Source organism: Salvelinus fontinalis, chromosome 28, assembly GCF_029448725.1.
Source record: "Salvelinus fontinalis isolate EN_2023a chromosome 28, ASM2944872v1, whole genome shotgun sequence".
NCBI classification, from domain to species: Eukaryota; Metazoa; Chordata; class Actinopteri; order Salmoniformes; family Salmonidae; genus Salvelinus; species Salvelinus fontinalis.
This window is the reverse complement of record NC_074692.1, coordinates 8,934,581-8,953,156: the sequence shown is the minus strand read 5'-3', so window position 1 is coordinate 8,953,156 and position 18,576 is coordinate 8,934,581. Positions and strand designations below refer to the sequence as shown.

The 18,576-nt window shown below is 40.7% G+C and overlaps 1 protein-coding gene across 2 annotated transcripts in view; it reads right to left on the bottom strand.

Annotated features, from left to right (window-relative positions):
- The window catches only part of LOC129826065 (GDNF family receptor alpha-2-like), an 89,201-nt gene that overhangs the window by 19,548 nt on the left and 51,077 nt on the right, over positions 1-18,576 (bottom strand). For both annotated transcript variants that reach the window (XM_055886366.1, XM_055886365.1), the window contains exons 5-6: positions 3,763-3,875; positions 2,559-2,699 (exon numbers count right to left, since the gene is read on the bottom strand). In XM_055886366.1, the coding sequence (XP_055742341.1) occupies positions 2,559-2,699; positions 3,763-3,875 (254 nt within the window). The remainder of the gene's footprint in view (positions 1-2,558; positions 2,700-3,762; positions 3,876-18,576) is intronic.

Genomic DNA, 18,576 nt, shown 5'->3' with positions numbered 1-18,576 from the left:
TTTTGTTAAGACAAGAGTCTTGTTTTTATGCATATCTTTGCTGGGGTGGAAAGATCATCCAGAGAAGTGCTAGGGGAATAAACTAATAAATCACCAAAGTTGGCTAGAGGGCTCCTTCAGCGGATGCTTTTATGCATCCAAATGTTCTACCGAGTGATTAAGCTCATTGCCGACAGCAATTCAATTTTTTTATGACTTCAGATAAGTTTTTCTTAACCCTATTGCTGTTACCTGCAGGGACGAGGCTGAATACGATTAGCCTGTTGTCTAATTTGACATAACATGTTCCATCTCTGTGGATTTATGTCCCCCCACTTAGTGTATAAGAGCAAAGCTCCATCTATTTCAGTTTATCTTATCCAGTTCCCCTTGACTGCAAAGAGGAGATGCTGCATTTCTGTATTATTTCCCAAGAAGCCTCCTCAGCTACAAGCCTCATCCCTCATCTTGCAGACTCAGCTAAAAGTGCACCACGGCAATCTATTGAAATGGTCTGAAAGCATTATCCACACAATGGAACATGTTAAAAGCACTGGTATTGTGTACTTCTGATGATATTGCATGGTACAGCACAATGGTGTGGCGGTAGCCTTGATATTTGCCTAATAAATGGTGCCATTAGGATGCTTTCTCTATCCTTTCACATTCCCATGTCAAGTTATTTCCATTCAATGATCTCTTTTCTCATACACTAATATTTAAGGTTAAATTCGCACACTGTATATAGACTTTCTTTAAAAAAAAAAAATTCTCTATTGTGTTATTGACTGTATGTTTGTTTATCCCATGTGCAACTCTGTGTTGTTGATTGTGTGTTGTTGTTTGTGTCGCACTGCTTTGCTTTATCTTGGCCAGGTCGCAGTTGTAAATGAGAACTTGTTCTCAACTAGTCTACCTGGTTAAATAAAGGGGAAATCAAATCAAATAAAAAATAAAAATCTGGAAATGACAGGCAAATAATTGCTCTACCCCATAATCTGAACAATGATTGAATATTGAGAAGTAATTACTTGACAAGAAATGGCTCACAATGGTAGGTAGGTATGTCAAATCCCGGGAACTTGCAATAAATTCCCTGTTTTCCCCGAAATGCTGGTTGGAGAATTCCCGGAATCAGGAGGGAATAAGCAGGAAATTCTGGAATCCTCCAACTAGGATTTCTGCAACCCTAATCTTGTCATTTCAAACCAAACACAATCAGAGGTCAAATAGGACTATAAAGGTTGATTCTAGCAATGAGCTATGAAAAGAAAGGAACAGTCATCTAATATTGTGAATGAAATAACTGCTACAAGACCAGTCAGTCAATATTACCCATATACCCCACACCTCACAGTGCCGAGAGATATCGCCTTTAAACATTTTTTATATGTACACGGTGTATTCGGAAAGTATTCAGACCCCTTGACTTTTTCCACATTTTGTTACGTTACAGCCTTATTCTAAAATGGATTAAATAGGTTTTATCCCCTCATCAATCTACACAATACCCCATAATGAAAAAGCAAAAACAGTTCCTCTCAAGCTCTGTCAGGTTGGATGGGGAGCGTCGTTGCACAGCTATTTTCACGTCTCTCCAGAGATGTTCGATCGGGTTCAAGTACGGGCTCTGGTTGGGCCAATCAAGGACATTCAGAGGCTTGTCCCAAAGCCACTCCTGCGTTGTCTTGGCTGTGTGCTTAGGGTCGTTGTCCTGTTGGAAGATTAACCTTCGCCCCAGTCTGAGGTCCTGAGCGCTCTGGAGCAGGTTTTCATCAAGGATCTCTCTGTACTTTGCTCCGTTCATCTTTCACTCGATCCTGACTAGTCTCCCAGGCCTTGCCGCTGAAAAACACCCCCACAGCATGATGCCGCCACCTCAATGTTTCACCAAAGGGATAGTTCCAGGTTTCCTCCAGAAGTGACGCTTGGCATTAAAGCCTGATTGGTGGAGTGCTGTAGAGATGGTTGTCCTTCTGGAAGGTTATCCCATCTCCACAGAGGAACTCTGGAGCTCTTTCAGAGTGACCATCGGGTTCTTGGTCACCTTCCTAACCAAGGCCATTCTCCCCCGATTGCTCATTTTAGCCGGGCGGCCTGCTCTTGGAAGAGTCTTGGTGGTCAAAACTTCTTCCATTTAAGAATGATGTCCAATCAAAATTTACCACAGAAGGACTCCAATCAAGTTGTAGAAGCATCTCAATGATGATCAATGGAAACAGGATGCACCTGAGCTCAATTTCAAGACTAAGGTATTTCTGTTTTAGTTTTCGCTTTGTCATTATGGGGTATTGTGTGTCGATTGATGAGGAACAGTTTTTATTTCATCCATTTTAGAATAAGGCTGTAATGTAACAAAAAGTGGAAAAAGGGAAGGGGTCTGAATACTTTCCAAATGCACTGTATATAAACAGACCCCAAATCTACCTACATAACAGCTAAAATATGTTAGATGTGCCAGTTCTCTTTCAGTTTAGAGGGAAAAACACTACAGATTTGAATGGTTGTGCCATTAACATCATATCAGAAGTTGTCTTGTATGTGTTACAAAATGTATTTTGAAGGCAAGTTGGACTCACTCAAGCAGGTGTTCTCTGTGAAGTCCCTCAGAAAGCTCTCACACTCCTCTTCCTGGTTCCCACTTCCTTTACAGGTGCACCATGGGGAGACAGTCCAGTTGTTGTAGCTGCCATCCACATAATTTGGAGTCATATCCGTCCCTATGGAGGTGAGAATAAAGCTTCAGTTACAGATAATTCACAGGTCACTAATGGATAATAATGGACTACATTTACTATAAACAGCATACCTACCTACACAGGCTTACAGTATGTTACTAATGGCGATGGTGCCTACATTGTACCATGGAGCTAGAGGGGGGGGGGGGGGTGAATTAACAGTAGTATGCTGATTGATGCTTGTTTCAGATGTGGAGTGTCAATACGGAAAGAGCTAGCTGGTCATATTAGTTTACAAAGATATTACCAAAAACAGATGTTCTGTTGGATAATGCTTTCAGGAGAAGAATGCCTTATTTGTGGAAAACACATCATACTGTGTAATCCAGAACAACTAACAAGAGTAAGTTTACACTAGAGATGTCTGACACATTTATAGTAACTATTAACAATTCAATTACAGATAGGTGGCAGTTGGAAAGCTATTACTATGCCACCCCTAAAGAGTATTTTAAGGTCACTTAAAGTAGTAAAAAATAACTCCTATCATTTACCGCCTTCATTGTACTGAATAGTGTCAACACATTACTAAGGTGCTTTAAAATGTCTACTGGTATGGAAGGATGTCTTTGCGACGTACATTTTCATTTTTCTATTTGAAGAACATTTACTATACAAGTAAACAGATGGTAATTAAATATTTCAATGAAGTAACACTCTCACTGTCCCATCATCACCTCCACTCAGCCACTGATGTAAAATGTGTTTAGGGGAAGAAACAGAGGAGGGGTATGGGTATCACTTAACCTAAAGTCTGCAGGTATTGTGCATTATAATGTGATTATAATGAATTATAACACTTGTCATAAGCATTTATTAACACCCTAAAATGTATAATTATCATCTCCAATGATCATGACAAAATAACAGACATATTGAGCCAGTAGAACATGTTCTGTCATAGGGAGATATGACATTATATAAGCCTTAAAATAAGCCATTCTAAAAGCTCATACATACAGTATAACAACTAATAAAGCATTATACTTGCAGGCTTTAAGTCAAGTTTTACCGGGGTAGGTAGCCCAAAATCCCCTGCACTCACCAATGAGGCCAGCGTAGGAGGCCAGACAGGCCTGGTAGTTGTCCTCATTTGGGCAGCTGCTGACTGTGTGCTGAGTCACCATGCAGTTCATGTGGAAATCGGCCAGTCTAGACCTGCACACAAACAAACACAGTGAACTACATCATCAACACACACCCTGGAAGTGCGCTTTTTGCTATGATCGGATTGCTCATAGTTCAACATAATCAGACCTTGGTTCAAATACTATTTAAGGTATTTAAATCACTTTCAAAGACATTTGGAAGTAAGTATTTTGATATTCTCTATTTGAAAACACATGTAGTTGGATATTGGAATGTATTTGGAAATACACTTGGAAAGTGTTGGCATGTATTTTGAAATACAAATACAAACTCCTATGCATTTGAACTGATGTCTGTTTGGTATTTTAATTTTCTTTTGGGTAAACAAGTAGTAGGCTTTTTATAGGAAATTATTTGAAAATACTTCCAAAAAATTACAATGTAGTTGTTTCGGGCCACATTATTTGAAAATACTCAAATACACTTATTCATTGACTTATTGTTTTTAACCCATCTACACACAATACCCCATAATGACAAAGTGAAAACATTATTTTAGAAATGTTAGCAAATGCATTGAAAATTCAATACAGAAATATCTCACTTAGATAAGTATTCACACCCCTGAGTCAATACATGTTAGAATCACCTTTGGCAGTGATTACAGCTGTGAGTATTTGTGGGTAAGTTTCTAAGAGATGTGCACACCTGAATTGTACAATATTTGCTCATTACTCTTTCAAAATTCTTCAAGCTCTGTCAAATTGGTTGTTGATCATTGCTAGGCAACCATTTTCAAGTCTTGCCACAGATTTTCAAACAGATTTAAGTCAAAACTGTAACATTCACTGTCTTCTTGATAAGCAAGTCCTGTGTAGATTTGGCCTTGTGTTTTAGGTTATTGTCCTGCTGAAAGGTGTATTCATTTCCCAGTGTCTGGTGGAAAGGAGACTGAACCAGGCTCTCCTCTAGGATTTTGCCTGTGCTTAGCGCCATTCCCCTTATTTTTTATCCTGAAAAACTCCCCAGTCCTTAATGATTAAAAGCATGGCCATAACATGATGCAGACACCACTATGCTTGAAAATAAGGAGAGTGGTACTCAGTAACAATTTATATTCAGGACAAAAAGGGAATAGTTTTGCAACATTTTTTTCAATAGAAATTTAGTCCCTTGATGCAAACAGGATGCATGTTTTAGAAGTTTTGTTTCTGTAAAGGCTTCCTTCTGTAACAGTCCTGACCTGTTTTATGTTGTTTTTTATGTGTTTATGGTCAGGGCATGTGTTTTGGGTGGGCAGTCTATGTTATCTGTTTCTATGTTGGTTTGGGTTACCTGGTATGGCTCTTGATTAGAGGCAGGTGGTTTGCGTTTTCCTCTAATTAAGAGTCATATTTAGGTAGGGCGTTCTCACTGTTTGTTTGTGGGTGATTGTCTCCTGTGATGTCTCTCGTGTTCGATGTATATTCACATATGGGACTGTTTGGCTGTTCATTACGTTTCGATGTCGTCTGTTTCCTGTTCGTGAGTTTACGTTTAGTTATGTAAGTTTATGTTCAGGTTTCGTTCTACGTCGTTTTCTTATTTTGTAAGTTTGAAAGTGTTTTGTTTTGTTTCGTGTGGCCGTCGTATTTATAATAAAGATGGCTTATTTCCCTGAAGCTGCGTATTGGTCTGATGATCCTTCTCTCCTCACCTCATCCGAGGATGAGGAGAGCGACAGCCATAACAGAATCACCCACCACGCTAAGACCAAGCGGTATGGGAATGCTCTACGGAGCAACAAGGACTTCTGGACTTGGGAGGAGATCCTGGACGGTAGAGGACCTTGGGCTCAACCAGGGGAATATCGCCGTCCAAAGGAGGAGTTGGAGGCAGCGAAGGCTGAGAGGCGCTGGTATGAGGAGGCAGCGCGACGACGCGGTTGGGAGCCCGTGAGTCAGACCAAAAAATTTCTTGGGGGGGGCACACGAGGAGTGTGGCAAAGCCGGGTAGGATACCCGAGCCAACTCCCCGTGCTTACCGTGGAGGTAGAAGGCGTCGTACTGGTAAGACACCGTGTTATGCGGTAAAGCGCACGGTGTCCCCAGTACGCGTGCTTAGCCCAGTGCGGGCTATTCCACCTTGCCGCACTGGGAGGGCTAGGTTGGGCATCGAGCCGGATGTCATGAAGCCGGCCCAACGTATCTGGCCTCCAGTACGTCTCCTCGGGCCGGCGTACATGGCACCAGCCTTACAGGTGGTGTTCCCGGTTCGCCTGCATAGGCCAGTGCGGGCTATTCCACCTCGCTGCACTGGTAGGGCTACGGGGATCATTCAACCTGGTAGGGTTGGGGAGGCTCGGTGCTCAAGAGCACGTGTCCTCCTTCACGGTCCGGTAGACCCGGTGCCACCTCCATGTACCAGTCCTCCGGTGGCAGCCCCCCGTACCAGGCTGTCTCTCCGGGTTCTCTCTCCTGCTGTTTCCTCCTCTCCAGCGCAGCCAGTGCCTAGACCACGCACCAGGCTGTCTCTCCTTCTCCTTCCTACAGAGCCATCCGTCTCCCCAGCGCCATCTGAGCCATCCGTCTCCCCAGCGCCATCTGAGCCATCCGTCTCCCCAGCGCCATCTGAGCCATCCGTCTCCCCAGCGCCGTCTGAGCCATCCGTCTGCCATGAGCCTGCAAAGCCGCCCGTCTGTCATGAGCCTGCAAAGCCGCCCGTCTGCCATGAGCCTACAGAGCCGTCCGCCAGACAGGAGCCGCTAGAGCCGCCCGCCAGACAGGAGCCGCTAGAGCCGCCCGCCAGACAGGATCCGCCAGAGCCGCCCGCCAGACAGGATCCGCCAGAGCCGCCAACCAGACAGGATCTGCCAGAGCCGCCAACCAGACAGGATCTGCCAGAGCCGCCAACCAGACAGGATCTGCCTGAGCCAGAGCCGTCCAGCCAGGACCTGCCAGAGCCGTCCAGCCAGGACCTGCCAGAGCCGTCCAGCCAGGACCTGCCAGAGCCGTCCAGCCAGGACCTGCCAGAGCCGTCCAGCCAGGACCTGCCAGAGCCGTCCAGCCAGGACCTGCCAGAGCCGTCCTGCTATGACCTGCCAGAGCCGTCCAGCCAGGACCTGCCAGAGCCGTCCAGCCAGGACCTGCCAGAGCCGTCCAGCCAGGACCTGCCAGAGTCCCTCAGCCGGGACCTGCCAGAGTCCTTCAGCCGGGATCTGCCCCTTGTCCCGGTGCTGCCCCTTGTCCCGGTGCTGCCCCTTGTCCCGGTGCTGCCCCTTGTCCCGGTGCTGCCCCTTGTCCCGGTGCTGCCCCTTGTCCCGGTGCTGCCCCTTGTCCCGGTGCTGCCCCTTGTCCCGGTGCTGCCCCTTGTCCCGGTGCTGCCCCTTGTCCCGGTGCTGCCCCTTATTCCGGTGCTGGTCCTTATCCTGGTGCTGCCCCTTGTCCCGGTGCTACCCCTTGTCCCGGTGCTGCCCCTTGTCCCGGTGCTGGCTGTTTATTTAGGGGAAGGTAGTTTTAGGGTGGTCAGTGGAAGGGGTAGACAGAAGAGGGGAGTGACTATGGTGGTGTGGGGAGAGCGTCCTGAGCCGGAGCCACCACCGTGGTCAACTGCCCACCCAGACCCTCCCCTGGACTTTGTGCTGGTGCGCCCGGCGTTCGCACCTTGAGGGGGGGGTTCTGTAACAGTCCTGACCTGTTTTATGTTGTTTTTTATGTGTTTATGGTCAGGGCATGTGTTTTGGGTGGGCAGTCTATGTTATCTGTTTCTATGTTGGTTTTGGGTTACCTGGTATGGCTCTTGATTAGAGGCAGGTGGTTTGCGTTTTCCTCTAATTAAGAGTCATATTTAGGTAGGGCGTTCTCACTGTTTGTTTGTGGGTGATTGTCTCCTGTGATGTCTCTCGTGTTCGATGTATATTCACATATGGGACTGTTTGGCTGTTCATTACGTTTCGATGTCGTCTGTTTCCTGTTCGTGAGTTTACGTTTAGTTATGTAAGTTTATGTTCAGGTTTCGTTCTACGTCGTTTTCTTATTTTGTAAGTTTGAAAGTGTTTTGTTTTGTTTCGTGTGGCCGTCGTATTTATAATAAAGATGGCTTATTTCCCTGAAGCTGCGTATTGGTCTGATGATCCTTCTCTCCTCACCTCATCCGAGGATGAGGAGAGCGACAGCCTTAACACCTTCTTTTCACTCTGTCAATTTGATTACAATCACAGCCATTCAACTCGGTAACTGTTTTAAAGCCACCATTGGCCTCATGGTGAAATCCATGAGGCCAAAGGACTTTGTATCTTTGTAGTGACTGGTTGAGTTGATACACCACCCAAAGTGTAATTAATAACTTCGCCATGCTCAAAGGGATATTAAATGTCTGCTTTTTCTATTTTTACTGATCTACCAATAGTTGCCCTTCTTTGTGAGGCATTGAAAACTTCCCTGGTCTTTGTGGTTGAATCTGTGTTTGAAATTCACTGTTCGACTGAAGGATCTTTCAGATAAACTATTATTGCACACAGAGTGAATACATGAAAGGTATTATGTGACTTGTTAAGCAAATTTCTACTCCTGAACTTATTTAGGCTTGTCAATAATACTTATTGACTCAAGACATTTCTGATGTTCATGTTTTATTAATTTGTAAACAATTGAAATACATTATTCCACTTTGACATTATTGGGTATTGTGTATAAGCCCGTGACCCAAAAAACATAAATTTAATCCATTTTAAATTCTGTCAGTAACACAACAAAATGTGGAAAAAGTCAAGGGGTGTGAATACTTTCCGAAGGCCCTGTATATAACAAATAATCAAATACAGTATTTGAACTCTGGTCTGAATATAATACAACAAGGCCGTGATTCAATCTGATTGTGCATTGTCGACAATGCAGCTTTTAAAGGTCATTTCCAATGCAGTTCACATATTCTGTGTTTACCGTGAATGCGCTTTCAACGAACACGGGAACATTGCCTTTAAAACCTGTATTGTCGACAACGCTCGATCGGATTGATCCCCGGCCTTAGTTCAGAATCAGATAGCATTGAACTAAGCTTCCCATAGAATCGGTCAACTGTCAATTAATCAGGTGAGGGACGGCTCGGGTTTTGGCAACACTTTTCTCAAAACAGCTGAAATTGTTCCTGAAAAAAAAATGGAGGATGGTGTACAAATTCAGTTCTGGTTTACGCCAACAGGTATCATGCATAGCAACCAATGTGATAACGTTAGAATATTGGTGAGATTTTGGGGGGGGTGGGTGTCATGCATCATAATAACAGTTGAGATAGATATTCGCAGTGTCAAGATTTGCTACACCATGACCGGCCCCACATATGCATCCATCTGCGCCATCATGCGCATGATCATTTTGTCTATCCCTACCAAGCATGGTCATGACACACAAGTTAAAATACCAAAACAACTGTGAATCAATTATATTCATTTTGGGGCTGGTCGAAACACACATTCATGGACATTTAGCTAGATAGCTGTTGACAGCAGTTTGTCCTGGGAGATGATCATTGGGTTGTTATTTTACCTTACATGCATACATGGTTCTCTTTTAGCTGATTCTTTGTAGAATTTGCAGTCATACAAAACTGTTTGTTTCTCTACTCTTCTCTACAATTAATCCGCTGATAAAAAGGGAAACCTAGTTCGTTTTTAATTAGTTATCTTTGATTATGCTCTCCTCATTCATCTTTCAAGTACCCACGTGGGTTTGTATCTTTGTGAAAATCCATAACGTGATGGAAGAGGTGGGACTTGCAGCGTGTCGAGCGTCTCAACTACAACCGAGTTCTATTTTAGTGTTCGGCAATGCAGACGCTCATTGACAAGCAGTGTGGATGAAATGATTGAATAACATGTACACATTTATTTTGCAACGCTACTTTTCTGCCAGCTACGTGCTTATCATGGCCATCTCAAGTGTATCCCAACTTGGTTCTTAACTGAAAAAGTTGATAAAAAGAATGGTTTTGTTTGTATGTTTATGATAAAAGTTGAAATGTGTTTATGCCTGGAGGGTGGGATCTCCAATCCAGTTAAGTAGGTTTTTTGGAGTAGTGTGTGTGCACAGTTGTTCTCTCTTTACACATCACTGATGCCCACTAAGATGGAGTGATTCACTCGCACTCGTGCCCTCCCTTTTCAACCATGACTTATTCATTCTGCCCAACGCCTTTCTGCCTGAAGATCAAAGGTAATGCTTCTGGTTTTGTAGCCCTAAGTGAACATGCCTTGCTGCATACAGTCTTGCAGCTTAAGAAAGCTGTTTCAGCATACTGTCGACTGGTAGATGTGAAATCTTAGGCAGAAGTTGAGATGCTTTGAGGAATTGAGATACCGTAAAATTTCATTTAAACGCCAAGTCTCAAATAGTCACCTGTCCCTTTTGAAAGCCAGGCAACGGCACATATTTCAGGAAATAAACACCTGTTTCAAATAAACGCCGGGTCGAAATGAATTGTTTATTAGGTTTAATGTTTCATTTGTTACATTAAATAGTTCAGTAATGATTCAGAATAATCCTGGCAATCATCCGCCAATAAGAAACTGCTAGCCATTGGCTGCTAACTGCTGAGAACTGATTGCTAACTGGCAAGCACAAAAACAATCAACAACTTCGGGAGTACAGACCTCCAGAAATCGGATCGCCCTCTAGTGGCGAAAATTGCACAGTCAGAACTGACGGAAATACAGTCAAAGAGGAGAATCTTTTTTGTTTTGTTTATACTAACACAAAATAAATGTGACACAGTATGTAAAGGATAGCACATTGGTGCAGGATATGAAGGAATTGATAAAAAAGCTGGAAGTGAATGCTGGAATTAAACAATGAACTATGCAAATGAGCAAAAGCTGTGTGCATTAAGGATGAAGCCTGGCTCAAATAGAAGCCTGTCTCAAATAAGTTTGTGTTGTGTTCGGTGATTTCAGCAAATAAACTCCTGGGCTATTCATTTAAGTGTTATGGTAGTTGAGGTGTATTGGAATGCATCGCATATCCCTGTTAAAGTATTATGAAAGAATATAGTATAACAGTCCTATGCTAATTATCCTCTATCCTCCGTATCACTGAGAAGTGAGATGCTGAGGATTTGTCTGGAGAAAATGATGACGTAACACTCGCTGCAGCCTGGATGCACAGAATAGGCCGCGAGCAAACCCACTCTCCCTTACTTCATTACTTTGGCTCCATCTCGTTCCGCCCCCCATCAAATCACCCCGAGAGGCTCTCAATGTGACATGTTGCGAACATCACATCTAAGCCTTGTTTCAGGGAGAAGGGCTTCTTGCACCTCTTTCCACCTCGCCTCTACAGAAAACCCTCTCTTCTTCTTCCTCTCTGAGTGGAACAAATGACTTGTTCCCTAAAACATCCCATCACAGGATTTGATAGAGAGAAACAGACGTGTGCGGAGACAGAGAAATCCCAGCCTAGTCACAACGCGTCCTCTGTGTTATACATCTGTAGAAACGAAAAAGGAATCACTAACACTTTTCATGTTGGTGTTTCCGTGGACAACCTGTTCATTTTTTCACAAGTACTTTGGACAACAATATGTGTCTGCACTAGGGGTTGAAGCTATGGAAAGGGACTGCACATTTTTAGAGAAAGGCCTCTCAGACAATGACAGTTTAAACACAGTAATTTAAAGTTTAGAAGGGTGTCCTGAGTTTTCTGGACAATAGTGTTCCAACATCAAGACGCAGCACATTTCATGGCTTCCACATCTTTTCCATTATACCTTGGCGGAGTACTCGCTGCTGAAATTACAGGCTGTCTGCCTCTCAGAGTTGTATCGCCATTTCAGACACTCAGCCCTGGGAAGTGGCAAAGGGAGCCCCCGTAGAGGTAGACTGCTTTCAAATATTTGCTGCTTCAAACACAGTAATTTGGTCAGTGTTGAGTGCCTATCCATCTTGCTCCAACGTAATAGAAAACTAATGGCTTTTAACATGGAATCATATCCCTTATCGCCACCAATGACAAACATTGAGTCAAATCAGATGAATGTCTAAGAAACATTTCCTCATGATGGAAGCGAAAATGTATCACAGCTATCAACTGCTAAGATATGGGGGCTGTAATAGCCTCTCAACAGCAAATGTCTTGGGAAAATGATATCTTTGTGAAACATCCTCTCTGCAGTTACTGACATTTTTTACCATTTCAGTAATATTGGACATCATTTTAGTTTTCCTGGATAAGCGCTACGATTATAATTTTACATCCATTGATGTAACTCTCATTTTAAGTGTATTGGTCATAGATGACTCTCACACTAGCCTTCATTTATCTCTAGTGACGATAAAACAAACAATTATACATTGAATGGGGACATGATTGCAAATGGGTCTCTGCTTAGTCATAGATACATGGTGATAAGCTTGCTCTGTGTCTCTGTGCAAAATCACAGTTAAGAAATTTGACCTCGACATTATCAATGGCAAAGGTCATTGGTCTTTTGTCAATTCATCAGTGTTAAATGCTGATTCGAAAAATAGGAGAGGACAATAGAGGGGTTGTTATCCATTCCATTTCTTCCTCAATTGATATACTGCACATGGACTATTCAACCTACAAAAGGATGAACCTTGCATATCCACAAGGATGGAAAAGGCAAAAATAAAGGACTTAAACCATATGATAATTGTCCATTTTCTTCTCAGTAAAATAAACTTCTCCACTATCTTGACAACAAATATATTTCATTCTCCCAGAGTTACAGGTCATTCTAGCATTGCCTTTTAGCTGGTTGCTGTTGTCTCTGACCTCTATTTAATCAGGGTCAGTAGACAGTCTCACAGCAGCTTCAGGCAATTGTCCTTCGAAGGAATATCAAGAAGGCCCATTCATTTGGAAACACAAGGCTATTTGATTACACACTCATTGAGAAACATACTCAAGACTAAAAGGGCATATGGGCATATGGTTTTCAGTCAAACACACTGCTGTGCTGCAGTTCACTAAAGCTGCCTGCCTAGAAAACCGGGAACATTCCCAGAACATTAGCTAAGATTCCATAAAAATTCTACGTTGAGTTTTATCTAACAATTAGGATGATAACAACCCCAAAACATTCAAAGAATGTTTTTGATAACAAAATATTTTTTTTATGCAAAAAAACTAAATATGAAACATCCTTGGAATGTAATCCTAACATTCACTAAAATGTTGTGCACAGTATTTACCTGGCTAAAAGAGAAGGAATATAATATCTATTGTTTACAGGAAACCCATTCAACAGTTTTAGATGAAGTTTTGTGGAAAAAGAACTGGGGGGCGAAATATACTTCTCCCATGGGCAAAGAAATTCAAAAGGGGTGATGGTTTTAATTAACAATAATTATGATCCAAATGTGCAAATTGTCCAAACAGATCCTCAAGGTAGATGGATTATTTGAAATATGTTATTGGACAACAAACAGATATGGCTTATTAACCTATACGGTCTGAATAATGATAATCCAAGCTTCTTTGAAAATATATATAAGAATTTTTCAACTCTACAAGCAACACTAGACTCTATTATTACGGTGGTGTCACGACTTCAACCGAGGCAGGCTCTCCTTCCCGTTCGGGTGGCGCTCGGCGGTCGTCGTCACCGGCCTACTAGCTGCCACTGACTCTTTTTCCTCCCCCTCCTTATGTGTTTATTTGTATCACCTGGTTTGAGGTAATTGGTAATTAGTGTGGCTTTATTAGTCAGCCAGCCTGTATGCTTCTTTGTGCGGGATTGTTCGTCTGTAGCTTTGGAACACGGGAGTGGTTTATTGTATTGTGTACTGGGTTTGTCTCCCGTGTTTGTAGACAGGTGTTTATGACACCCAGTAAGTCCGTGTTGGACATTTTGGTTTGCCGGTTGGGCATTAAAGATCACCGTATTGAAGCTCTGCTGTTCCTGCGTCTGATTTCACACCCCCCGACACCCAGGTCGTTACAGGTGTGAGATTTTAATACGGTCTTAAATACCTCTATGGACCGGAAAGGAAATCACACTACAAACTATCACCCTCAGGCACTTAAGGAAATCATGAATGTCATGGATATATTGGAATTAGTGGATATATGGAGACTTAAATACCCTGACCTAGTGAGATATACATGGCGGAGGCTTAATCAAGCTAGTCGTCTTGACTACTTTCTTATGTCATTCTCTCTGGCACCAAAAGTTTAAAAAGTGTTGATAGGGGACAGAATGCGGTCTGACCATCACATAATTGGCATATATATTACTCTTACAGAATTTCCACGTGGGCGAGGATATTGGAAATTTTATCAAAGCCTACTAGATGATAAATTGTTTAGAACTAGGACAGAAGATTTTATAACTGACTTTTTCAGACATAACATAGGTACAGCAGATCCCCTTATTGTACGGGACACTTTTAAATGTGCCTTTAGAGGCAATGCAATTCAGTACTCATCTATAAAACAAAAGCAATTTAGATCAAAAGAGTCCATATTAACAAAGGAGATTGAAGGACTAACAGTACAGTTAGATAGCAATAAAAACGGTACCACAGAGGCAAAGAATAAGTTCGAGGAAAAACAAAAAGAAATGGAGGAACTTATTCAAGAAAGATCCAGTGTAATATATTATAAAAATAAACCGAACTGGATGGAATATGGTGGAAAATGCACCAAATTCTTTTTCAATCTTCAATATAGAAATGCTACCAAAGAAAATGCAATTGGGGCCTTTAAGGATGGAAAAACTCCAGGGCTGGATGGCATACCAGTGGAAGTATACAAAAGTTTTTTTGATATACTCAAAGGACCATTATTAGCTTGTTTTAACCACTCCTATATAAATGGTAGATTATCAGACACGCAACAAGAAGGTCTGATATCATTATTACTGAAACAGGACCCAAGTGGTATATATAAAGATCCAGTCCATTTAAAAAATTGGAGACCTCTTACACTTCAGTGTTGTGATGCAAAAATCCTAGCAAAATGCTTGGCGCATAGAATGAAAAAAGTATTGTCAGATATTATTCATCCTAATCAGACAGGTTTTTTACATGGACAATAAATTGGAGATAATGTAAGACAAGTACTGGAAAGAATAGAACACTATGAAATATCGGGGACACCAGGCCTGGTTTTCATAGCTGATTTTGAAAAGGCTTTTGATAAAGTACGACTGGAGTTTATATATAAATGCCTAGAATATTTCAATTTTGGGGAATCTCTTATAAAATGGGTTAAAGTTATGTATAGTAACACTAGGTGTAAAATAGTAAATAATAGCTACATCTCAGAAAGTTTTAAACTATCTAGAGGAGTAAAACAAGGTTGTCCACTATCGGCATATCTATTTATTATTGCCATCGAAATGTTAGCTGTTAAGATTAGATCAAACAATAATATTAAGGGATTAGAAATCCGTGGCTTAAAAACTAAGGTGTCATTGTACGCTGATGATTCATGTTTTCTTTTAAAACCACAATTATAGTCTCTCCACGGCCTCTTAGAGGATCTAGATACTTTTGCTATCCTCTCTGGATTAAAACCAAATTATGATAAATGTACCATATTACGTATTGGACCACTAAAAAAATGCACATTTTACATTACCATGTAGTTTACCAATTAAATGGTCTGATGGCGATGTGGACATACTCGGTATACAAATCCCAAAAGAAAGAAATTATTTCACTCCAATACATTTTTATAGAAAGTTAGCAAAAATAGATAAGATCTTGCTACCATGGAAAGGAAAATACCTGTCTATTTGTGAAAAAATAACCCTGATTATCACTTTAGTTATGTCACAGTCTACCTATTTGCTTATGGTTTTGCCTACACCTAGTGATCTGCTTTTTAAATTATATGAACAAAAAATATTCCATTTTATTTGGAACGGCAAGCCAGATAAAATTAAAAGGGCCTATTTATATAATGAACATGAATTCGGAGGGCAGAAATTATTAAATATTAAAGCATTAGACCTCTCACTAAAGGCAACAGTCATACAAAAGTTATACTTAAATCCATACTTAATTCTCTAGTCAATTGCTACGAATGTCTCATCCTATATTCAAGAAGGGCCTTTTCCCCTTTACTCAGATTACACCTGCTCACTTTCGGTTGTTTGAAAAGGAAATAATCTCCAAAATATCTTTATTTTTTAAACAAGCCTTAGAAAGTTGGTTGCAATTTCAGTTTAATCCACCTGAAAGGACGGAACAAATAGTACAACAAATATTGTGGTTAAATTTAAATATACTAATTGATTAAAAAAACTGTATTTATCGAAGAAATGTTTAAAAAAGGTATAATTTTAGTGAATGATATCATAAATAGGACTGGTGGAGTTATGTCACACATGCAGCTAACACATACATATGGAAATGTCTGCTCTACCCAAAATTGCAACCAATTAATTGCAGCATTACCACAAAAATGGAAGAGGCAAGTAGAAGGGGAAAAAAGTAAGGAACTTGTATGTCGGCCCTGTATTAAAGAACATAAATGGTTAAAGAAAAGTGTGATAAATAAAAACATATACCAATTTCATTTAAGGACCAAAAAACTGACAGCTGTGCCATATAAATTGCAAAATAGTTGGGAAGAGATTTTCGATGTACCCATTCCATGGCACATGGTTTATGAATTGATACGCAAAACAACGCCGGATTCAAAACTTCTAATTTTTCTATTTAAATTACTAACATTCTTGCATCTAATAGAATGTTATATATATGGGGGATACAGTCTTCCCAGCTCTGCAGATTCTGCTGTGAGGAGGCAGAGTCATTAGATCATTTATTTTGGTATTGTCCATATGTAGCTCGTTTTTGGTCACATGTCCAGGAATGGCTGAAGAATTGCAACATTTGCCTAGAACTAATGCTACAGATAGCAATACTGGGTGATTTGAAAAGCCATAGTCAATCAATCAATAATATAATAATTATTTTAGCAAAAAACAATTATTTTTAATTTACAATCCGTGGAAGCTATGAGAATAGGAAGGTTCAATTATTTTGTGAAGCATCACAGCACAGTTGAAAAATCTATGGCAAATAGAAATCCGAAATGGATGATGTTGAGAGATAGATGGGAGGGGTTGAATGGAGCTGAAGGGTGGGACTAATAACAAGATAAACAATGTAAAACATATGGGATCTGTAAAATGTATATAGGTTCGGAACTTTTGTGAAATAGCATCGTTACAAATAGAAATCAAACTGGATGGACTTCAGAAATAGAGGAAGGACTAAGAACAAATAAGAGAGAACTATTGTAAAGTACACTGTGTCTGTAAAATGTATATAAGATGTATAAATTGAAGGTAAAAGCTGAAGTGTTTATTAGTTTACTCCAATTGGGGGATCGGTTGTAGGGTTGCGGGGAATAATAATAAAGGTATATTCTTTAAAAAAGTATGTCTATATAGGTATGTGTATGTATACATGTATATATATGTATGGATATATTTACCAAAAAATATGGGGGATTGGAAATGATGCAGACAATTACATTGGAAGCAACATTCTTTCCGCAATATTAAGCTGATCCACCCCTTAAATAAAAAAATAAATACAAATAAATAAATGTTGTGCACCACTTCTGAAGCAACCACCACAGAACATTGTCCAGTTGTGCAGATGACTTTACAATGTTTCTTTTAGGGTGCAAAAAAACATTCACCTGATTTTACAAGAACGTTCCCACAACACATTTTTTATGTTCTACAACATTTCTTTAGGTTGTGGGAACATAATGGGGATGTGACATGGGGTTCGGTTCCCAAAACACTAAACCTGTCCAGTTGGGCTGACATTCAGATAATGTTTGTATCAGGGTGCACAAAACATTCCTTTGATGTTGCAAGAATGTTGACAGAACATCCCTTCTGATTTCTTTAAATGTTCCCAAAGCATTTAATTAGGTTGTTGGAACAGTGTGGGCACAATACAAGAGATAGGTTCCCGAAACACAGAATATGCTCTGTTGCGATGACGTTCATACAATGTGTAAGATAGGTTGCACAGGGCATTTCCTTAACCTAAATCAGGGTCACAGAGTGTTTCATGGTCGTCTTAAACAAATCTACTTTCAAACAAAAGTATACACCTCACCCACGTGGTTATGGACTTTAAAAAAAATAATACACCTGTACCATGTCAGATATAGAGCTGAAATGTATTCAATTTTGAGTTTGCCTCCCAATATTACACTTTATATGCATCACAGAAGAATGAAATATAACAAAACCGTTTGACATATAAACACCAGATTTTCTGTTTTTTGTTATTGAAATAAAACCCCTGGTCTTAGTTCTTTAATTAAAGGTTCCTAGAACATTTAATTACATTATGGGAGTTCCAAATAAATAAATATTTCCAAATAAGCCTGTTTTTATTACGTTCAAAACACATTTCTTTTTAGGTTTAACATAATATTCCATTGCTGTTCACGCAATATACATTTCACCTTGTCTTAGAGATAGTCAGAACATTTCAAGAACATTTAGAAAATGTTATATTTAAGTTTTACCTGATATTACCACAACATTCTCAGCATGCACATGTGCAGCTCCTTAAAGCATAAGAAAGAAGATTGGAATACATCCCCATTATGTTTTTTTCCCCAGATTTGATTTATCTTCTGGGCCACTAGGGAATCTCTCAAACAGCTTATTATTTCAGAATATAGCCATGGCAGTATGGCCAATCAGGAATTCCATGCTTTCTTTTCAGCCTTCCTAGACGTAACTAACCCAGGCAAATACTGTTAACTCGGTTATTCACCATCACTTCACC